Source organism: Podarcis melisellensis (genome assembly GCF_964234715.1).
Source record: "Podarcis melisellensis genome assembly, chromosome: 4".
NCBI classification, from domain to species: Eukaryota; Metazoa; Chordata; class Lepidosauria; order Squamata; family Lacertidae; genus Podarcis; species Podarcis melisellensis.
Genome location: NC_138531.1, coordinates 53,886,008 through 53,894,757, shown reverse-complemented (window position 1 = coordinate 53,894,757; position 8,750 = coordinate 53,886,008). Strand labels below are relative to the sequence as shown.

Genomic DNA, 8,750 nt, shown 5'->3' with positions numbered 1-8,750 from the left:
CGTAGAAGCCGATCCGAGCGCCGCGATTGGGAGGGAGGAACTCTAACCGGAGGGTATAAGAAAGCGACGCGCGCGGGGGCTGCGGCTGAAGTCGCGCAAGCGCTCCGAGTGCGAGGTTTCAGGTTCGTGCGCGCTGCGGCGGCGGAGGTGGTTCTGAGGCGAGCAGGAACATGGCGGTGCAGAAGGCTGTTTGCGTCATGGCTGGCGACTCCCCCGTCAAAGGCGTCATTTTCTTCGAGCAGAAGGCAAGTGCCGGGCTTGAGGGAGCGGCTCCCCGTCCTTCGGGGTGTCCGGCGCTGTGAGGCTGCTCGGCCTGGTCCCGCTCCAGGCTGCGCGCCGCCGCCAGGCTTTCCCTCTCGAGGCGGCTGGGTTGGGAGGCGGGAGGAGGCTGCTGCGCCCACTCAGGTATTAGCTGCGCGCTGAAGGTCGCTGGCCGCCCTCCCCTCCGGAGTCAGGGCCGCTCCTGTCAGCCTCTGGGGCTGCAGCCTTGGGCCGAGCGGTGGGAGCTAGAGCAGGCGCCGCGGCTCTGTGGCATCAGGCCAGGCCTCTCGTGCGGCCTCTGCCTAGCGTGACCTGGCCCCGAGAGAGGCGGGCGAGCAGGGGTCAGATTAGATAAGAGGTAGCTGGGCGAGTTCCAATGAACTTTAGCCCATTTACAAAACAAAAAGCGTCAGAGCTAACTCGTGGGCTTTTTAGGGGATGGAAGTCGTGGGGAAGGCTTCTAGGGAAGGGGAAACGGTTCGTTCCAGTTCTGCATAAAATCTAAACCCGCAGGTATTTTGAGGTGCAATAACTCGCTTCCTCCGTCAGGACCAGTAGAATGAGTATCTCGGCTCTTTCAGGCTGCCACTTTCCCTTCCTCTTGGCGCCACCGTTGGGCAAACGTTGCCCACAGCTGCTCTGGGGCACCTGTTTCTTTCCCTTCTCTTTATTATATACATAGCCAAAGAAAGGGGAATGTGCTGCAAATTAGGTTCTGACCTCCCTGCCCGAAAGAAAAGGGACAATATGCTGAGTCATGGCTGCTGGAAAGCTTAACTTAAACCAACTTGCTCTTGAGGGAGAATAAAAAAGAGTGAGAATTGTGAACTCTAATCTCCTGGGCAAACAGGTTTTGCAGCCTCTGCCTGAATTTACTTAGAAGTATAAGGTTTTTGTTCATGTGATGTACACGCATAAGCTAGGGGGAAATGTAACGCGTTGTTGAAATAATGTGAATAGCAGGACAGAAGCATAGCTATGAAGTATTTAATAGTGAATGAGGATCTTTGTGCTAGATCTTTGAAAGTTTGTGTATATGTATTTTATGTGTTGTAGGTTTTAATAAATGTATAAATATCTTTTTAAAAGCTGCTATAGATGATAGTATGAATGCATTTAGAAAGATCTGTTACTCTAGTTACCTTTAACTATGAAGAAAGCATGTCTGGTTCAAAGAGGTTTAATATTAGGTTTAGTATTAGGTAAAGGTACCCCTGACAGTTAGGTCCAGTCGCGGATGACTCTGGGGTTGCGTGTACATCTCGCTCTATAGGCCGAGGGAGCTGGCCTATATTACTATATTAGCAGGACTGTAAATGTAATATACAGAGCAATACATTATGGCAGGTGGGTAGCCAGTGTGGTGGCCCCTGATCATCATTCCTGAACATTGGGCAGGCTGGGGAACAACAGGACAGTACGTACCATGTCAACTATTGCTGCCTTATTGACACCATGACTATTTCTAGTTTCAAATATATTAAGTGAGAGAGCACATGGGAATTTGATAGAAGAGAATTATTTATATATTGTTGCATTTGGCAGTATATTTCAGAACTAGTATGGAATTCATTGACCCTTATCCTTTAGTGTCACGGTTTAGGCTCCAAAAGTTCTGATGGTGCTTGACTATTTGAGGGACTTTGCTGTATCTTTGGAAATACTTGCATGCTTATAGACATTTGTATGGAGACTTCACTGACTGCAGTGCATTGCAAGCAGGAAAAAAATGATTTCGAAGATTTGTGCTTTTTGATCATTTGATCCTCAAGATAGATTACAACATCTTACAAACTACAACACAGCCTTTATTCCATATAACTATATCCCTGTAAAATACTCTTTAATTTTCATGTAATGTATACTGGTGTACTGATTTTGTTGGATTCCATATAATATTTTTTATGTAGTGGTGTGGAAGTCTAGAAACTATTTGTTACAGTTCAAGCTACATCTTGTCATCCTCAGCAGGTTTGCATCCTATGCAATTTCTAATTTAATGTAGCAGTATCCTGCTGTTGTGAACAAATCGTCTCTGAAGTGAGTCAATAACTACAGTCAACACTAATAGGCTGTGGGATAAATACTTGCCTAAGTGGAATGTAAGCACAGACTTGCATATCATTCATAGCTAAGTTTGTGAAATATTTTGCCCAAGGCTATTTAATGTGCATGTTTATCTGGTTAAACAGCTAACCAGAAAATTAAAAAACACACCAATGTGCACCTTTGACATGTTGTTTAGATTTCATTATATTACTACTAACATAGGAGGCCCTGGTTGAAATGGGGCATATCACTTTCTGCCTACCCTAAATAATACTGCTGTTGGACTAAACAGCTATGGCAGAAGACTCTACAGATCAGCAGAGGGTTTTGTGGATCCACTGTTTCACCGTCAGCCAACACCTGAAATACATTTGCAGTTTTTTCTGCCCCTTCCCTCTGGAAGAAAGAGCCTGGAACCTGAACGGTCATTGACTGCCAGGGAGCAAGAGACTCCATCGTATGCATGACCTCAGGTTCCTTCTTATAATTGTGAATTGCAGGGAATAAATATAATTATCAGCAGTAATGAAAAGTCAGGTTTAACCATTTTATCAGGGAAATGCTTCATTTCTGAATGCATTTATTAAAATGAGATTGTGTGAATCCAGTAAGATAAAATGCTACTCAAAGCAGCATTGTAACAAATCTAGTTTAATCAGAAACAAAATGTTGATTTGTATCTTCAGTTTGAAGTTTATAAGGCATCCTAGAGAGTAGTTTACGAAATGTACACTTACTAAGCAACTTGAATTGCTGTTGGTTATGAGCGTTGCTTTATGAGAAGCTTTAAATGTCAGGCATCCCATCGAGGTCACTAAAAAGCATTTAACATGTTGGCTCTCCATTTAGGTGGTGTAAACCAGTGTTTCCCAACCGGTGTTGCCTGGTGTGCCGCGAGATGTTGCCTGGAGGGAGGCGGGCGAGGGCGTTTGCTTCCCGGAGGACGGAGCGAGGGCGCCCCCTGCTGGGCCGGGGCTCGCTCTCCCCAGAGGGTAAATCTGGATCAAATGGGACAAGGGGCGGGCAGAATTCTGGGGGCCACTGATGCCCTACAGACCCCCCCCAAGTCCTCCGGGGCGCGCGCTCTGCTGGGCTCTTTTCGGTCGTTGTGCTTGTGGGAAGCTGCCCCTTCTCTGGGCGACGCGCTGCCTCGCGACTCCGGAGTCAGTCCTGCGGGCTCTCGGAGGGACTCGCGAGCGACGGCGCAGCAGCTCCGGGGCGCGCTCAGCCGGGCCGCCGCGCGCCCCCGCGCAGCCCCTGCTGCAGCTGCCCGGCGTGGAGCGCGACGCGGAGCCGGCCGGGCTTGGAGGCACCCAGGTAGGGCCGGGCGGGGGCGGGGAGGTCTGGGTCTGCTGTGGGCGCAGGAGGGCGAGCGGGAGAGGGGGAGCCGTCGGGTCTCCTGGAAGGAAGCGAGGCGGCGGCTGAGGGGGATGCAGCCCCGTCCCCAGCAACAGGCGCTCCTCGAAGTGAGGCCACAAGTCGGGGCTCGGACAGGGCCTGGAAGCAGCGGCTCCGGCTCTTGGGAGCGGAGAAGGGGACTTCGAAAGTGGCCTGGAGGAGAAAAGCCCCGATGCAGCGAGAGCGGGGAGCGTGCTGCCTTGTCCAGGCCTCCTCGCTTTGTGCCGTCCGCTGCCGGGAGCAGGACACGGGGGCTCCTCGTTCGCATGCTTTCCCGGGTGATCGGTTAGGGTTAGGGTTAGGGTCCCTCAGTCCCTCGCTTTGCTGCCTCCTCCCCCCCCACCCCCCAAAGCTTGGAGGTTCCCCGGCAAGGGGGAGAGAAAAAAATTGAAAGTTACACTTTCGTGCGTCCCTCCCGGCGTGACGCTGCGCGCTGACGTCACGGGGCTGTAATGGTGGTGTGCCTCGATATTTTTTTCATCAAACAAGTGTGCCTTTGCCCAAAAAAGGTTGGGAAACACTGGTGTAAACCTTGCATTCTTGGTTTTGCCATAAGTGCATGCATCATACCCTTGTCACTGGAGAGACACTTATCTGGACCAAGGTGTGCATAAGAAGTTTCCAAACAAATACACCTCTTTGATACACCACTAAAATCCAGTTGTGGGACTGTGGGCACGATGATGATGATAATTAATAACAATTTATTATTTATACCCCACCCATCTGGCAGGGTTTCCCCAGCCACTCTGGGCGGCTTCCAACACAATATTAAAATACAGTAATGCATCAAACATTAAAAGCTTTCCTAAACAGGGCTGCCTTCAGATGAAGACAGTAAGATTTTCTAGGTTCATGCTGAGTACTATGCCAACATTCTACTGTAGGATCATACTTAAGCATGTATTGCTTGAAGAATCAATTCTCTCCTCTGTACAATGTCATTTTCCTTGGAGATGGAAGAACTTTAAAATGGATGGTTTGTCTGAATCTTTCTATTCATACTAATCTGTTTCAGGGTAACGGACCTGTAACTGTTTCAGGAAGTATTAGTGGGTTAACTCCAGGAAAACATGGGTTCCACGTCCATGAATTTGGAGACAACACAAACGGTAACATTATTGCTTTTGCTCTTACAACCTACAAAATGTTTTGTAACAACAGAAACATATATGACCAATAGTGTCTTAAGAATGTAAATATTAGTTTGCTAAGCAATAAATACACTTCCACTCTTGGGGAAGCAGTTTTGTATTTAGCTTGTGATGTGCATGATACTGGCCTAGGCATTAAACACAGGAACTCTTCAAATCTCTAAAGGGAGGGAGACAGGTTACTTTGACAATCTTCTCCCTCACACTTTTAATTTAAATTATGTTCATAAGCATCCTGATAAAAAATCTTGTTTATAAAAGATAAAGAAAAATAGTTTAAGGCTATGTCCTGAGAGCTATCATATATGGATTTGCATAATGTGACACATGTGAGGAAAAGACTGACTTCAGGTAACTTCTTATAGGATGTACCAGTGCAGGCCCTCACTTCAATCCTGAGGGGAAAACTCATGGTGGACCAGAAGATGAAGAAAGGTTTAGTATAAAACAGTTTCCTATTTGTGTATGATCTTGAAGTACCTTCTACCTTATAGTATAATGGCTTGCTTCCCATCAAGTAACAGTGCATTGTATTATCTCCCAACACAGTGAAGAACCAGGATAGGTTCCTGTGCTGCAGACAAATGTAAAACTGTAGATGGGACCTAAAATTCTGTGTATTTCACTAAAAAAGGGCATCCCTTTTTTATATTTACTGTAATACTTCTAGGATAACTATAGAAACAACTGGACTGGAAATTAGCAGTAAGAAAACAGTCCCTTATTTATTCAAGCAATAGTGTCTAAAAGGACTCCTAGCTGAGTATGTACTGGTGCTGGAGAAATGAAGGACTAATGCTCATTAAGTTTTCTTATTTGTTGCTCTCTTCAGTGGCACAGTCTGCCAGTTGTGTCTAGGTATTACTGTTCTACTGCTGGTCCACACCTCTTTCAGTTTGTAGACACTGTGCAAGGCTTCCTGTCTCCCTGCGGTGTCCTTTTTCTGTCACCTGCTATTCATTCCTCAGATCCTACTTCATAGCTGGTCCTTCCTGATGCATTTGGCTTTCATAATTTGTGGGCACCCAGCTTACATGGTTCTTCAGTTCATTCCTGAAGGATACTTCTGTCCATAGACCTTAAGAATATAAGTCAAACTTGCCTTGTTATGCAACTGTTCTGTTGGTCAATCATTTAGCGAACATTCGGTGATTTTTTGCTGCAACACAGTCAATTAGAGTGGTCTGATGGGGTGGAGGGCTTAAAGGCAACAGCTAATTTTTAGCCTCCTGAATTGGTAAAAAGGTGATGAATAGATGTGTCAAGTACTGCTTCTTATTCAAAAGGGTTACTGATGTGTTCTCAAATTAAACAATTTAAAATAAAGCACAGAAAACATTAAGGTGAAGAACCCTGTCCCCTGTGTTAAATTTCTAAATTTAGGGTGCTACAGTCTGTGTCACACTAGTTCGAAGACAGAAAGATTTGTCCTGCATATATTTTATTCAGCATTGCATAAAATAAAAATGTTAATACAGGCACTACTAGAACAAGCAAAATACAGCCATACAATTAGAGGCATCAATAGTTGTGTACATGTGAATTACAATTAAGTTTTGTTTGTTTAAATGGCCATTCTAAATTACATATAGGACCCCACTTGAACTCTTCAGAATTTCCTGGAATTTTGTACACTTCTAAATCCCTCTCCTTGTGTTGCCATTACATCTGAAGCTATTGGAAGCACATGGGTCAAAAATTCCAGTATTTAGACCATGATAAAAACTCAGCAAAACAATGGCTTTAACAGGAAAAATTAAACTCTCCAGTATTAACAATCACTTTATATAACAATCACTAGTGATGGCTTATTGTCAGGTAGGAATAATGTGGTTTTAGGCATAACTGCATGTTACACTGGTGGAAGTTTTTACAATTAGGGTAGACAGCTTGAGCTGGCTATAATATCCTCTTAACACTTGTCTGTATATTTCAAGTACCCGTTATTGAAACTGAAAAGCACCAGCTTTGTATGTTTCAGCAGTGGTGTGTCACAGTAGCACCTCAGTCAACTGCATTTAGCAATTATTACAGGTCATACTCTGCTTATAAAATCAAATCAACTATTCCAGGCATGTTGGTGATCTTGGAAATGTGACTGCAGATGGTTCAGGTGTAGCAACAGTATCAATACAGGACCATATTATTTCTCTCTCGGGGCCACATTGCATTATCGGGCGTACTATGGTGGTAAGTATTTCTTTGAGCAACTTCCCTACAAATTCTGGAAAAATACATCAATATAATTTTTTTACCTGTGGATGGTTTGCTTCAGTACTTAGACCTAGAGGTCTTGGCACAGAGTTGCTGCTTCTGCTTCTCCTTAGACATGCTTGCTTACATAATGCAGGTGCGTTGGGCATCACCAGCACCAGAAATGGGCTAAAGCGTATTGGAAGCCTGGAATTCTTCTGAGCATTACTGCACATGATCAGAGTCTTGCTATAAATTCTGAGGTGAAGAAATATCCCAGGTATTTTAAGGAGCTCCTCACTTTGCTCCAAAGCTTCACTCTCAGCCTAGCTTGAGAAGCAGTTTGTTATAATATTGCATGTACTTGGGCAGAGCTGCAGATGTTTCTGCTGTAAAATTATCGCTTAAAATATTTTGCTATACACTACTCAGTACAGGCTTTTGGTGAGGGGTGCTGGTTCTTTTCAACTGCAAGTGCAAATTTGGAAGCGTTCTGTTAACCTAATGGGGAAGCTAGCCAGATCTGGTTGACTATATGTAGTGCGTAGAGTACCCATAACAGAGTGGCAGCAAGCCTTGTGGGAATACACAGCCACTACCCCTAAACAACTTATTTCCTAACTTAGTTATTTCTATGATATTTGTAGATTACTAATTATTTGATGTATAGTATTTATCCTGCCTTGGACCATTTGCACCATGTGGTTGAAACTTACTTTCCCTCAAATTATTTATTAATGTAATAATCTCCACCTTATCTATCCCTTTTTAGGTTCATGAAAAAGTTGATGATCTGGGTAGAGGAGGAAATGAAGAGAGCAAGAAAACTGGAAATGCTGGTGCTCGTCTAGCTTGTGGTGTGATTGGACTGGCCAAGGCTTAAGATCTTTGACAGTGGCACTGTATACCAAAACCTACATGCAGAATGTAAATGTACCTATAGAACTAGCAATTATTTGGCTTTGTTTAGGATAAAAAGCAACTGTTTAATCTTACGGCTCTGTTAATTGGGGTTTAAACCAATAAGTTGTCTTATTTTGTATACCTTGTAATTAAAGTGGCAGTAGAACATTAGTTCAAGAATTTTTGCCTTGATGGACCAAAGCACCGCCAGTTCACTTTGATAGAGGTGGTAAAGTCCTCTGCTGATTTCATCATCTAATCACATCTGGACAACTGAAATTACCTGATGGTGGCATAAACTAGCTTGAGAGAACCCTAGTCCTGAATGCTTTGCTCTAAATATGGTATAAACCTAGTGAAATCTCACATCAGCATTTCCAATGGGGAGGGGTGACTTCTCATCGATTCCAGTACATAAGTGTAGATAAACCCAATCATTAAATGAAAAATTGCTTCTGAAGTCTACTGTTACTGACTCCAATCAAACGTAAACTGTCACAAACTAATTGCTGCAAGTGAGATAGCCGAGTCTGCCTTTCTTGTGAGCTGTTGGAGAGGACATAAGAGAATGCCGTGGCTTATTTAAAAGATCTGCATCTTGGGATTGTGAGTTATAGCTACTGAGTAGACATTCCTACTTCCTGTAGAAGCCAGGTTTCTAAATCTTTATATTCTTCCTTATTTAGGCAATATGGAGTAGCTTGGGTTTCATAGAAAACATATAGGGAAACTGATAGTGTATGGTCTTACAGGAGCAGTCTTGTCTCAGCAGCAACCACTTTGAGCTATCTG

General features: G+C 44.3%; 1 protein-coding gene across 1 annotated transcript; it reads left to right on the top strand.

Moving 5' to 3' along the window:
• The first annotated feature begins 76 nt into the window (after positions 1–76).
• On the top strand, positions 77–8,129 carry SOD1 (superoxide dismutase 1). The gene is made up of 5 exons (XM_081908049.1): positions 77–245; positions 4,727–4,820; positions 5,228–5,297; positions 6,935–7,052; positions 7,828–8,129. Exons 1-5 carry the CDS (start codon positions 171–173, stop codon positions 7,936–7,938), a joined length of 468 nt encoding a protein of 155 aa, XP_081764175.1. The 5' UTR covers positions 77–170; the 3' UTR covers positions 7,939–8,129.
• The last annotated feature ends 621 nt before the right edge of the window (positions 8,130–8,750 follow it).

Coding starts and splice junctions, on each gene's coding strand:
- SOD1 (XM_081908049.1), top strand. CDS start 171: ATGGCGGTGCAGAAGGCTGTTTGCGTCATGGCTGGCGACTCCCCCGTC. Junction 4,821..5,227: donor ATTTGGAGACAACACAAACG/GTAACATTATTG, acceptor AACTTCTTATAG/GATGTACCAGTGCAGGCCCT. Junction 7,053..7,827: donor TTATCGGGCGTACTATGGTG/GTAAGTATTTCT, acceptor ATCCCTTTTTAG/GTTCATGAAAAAGTTGATGA.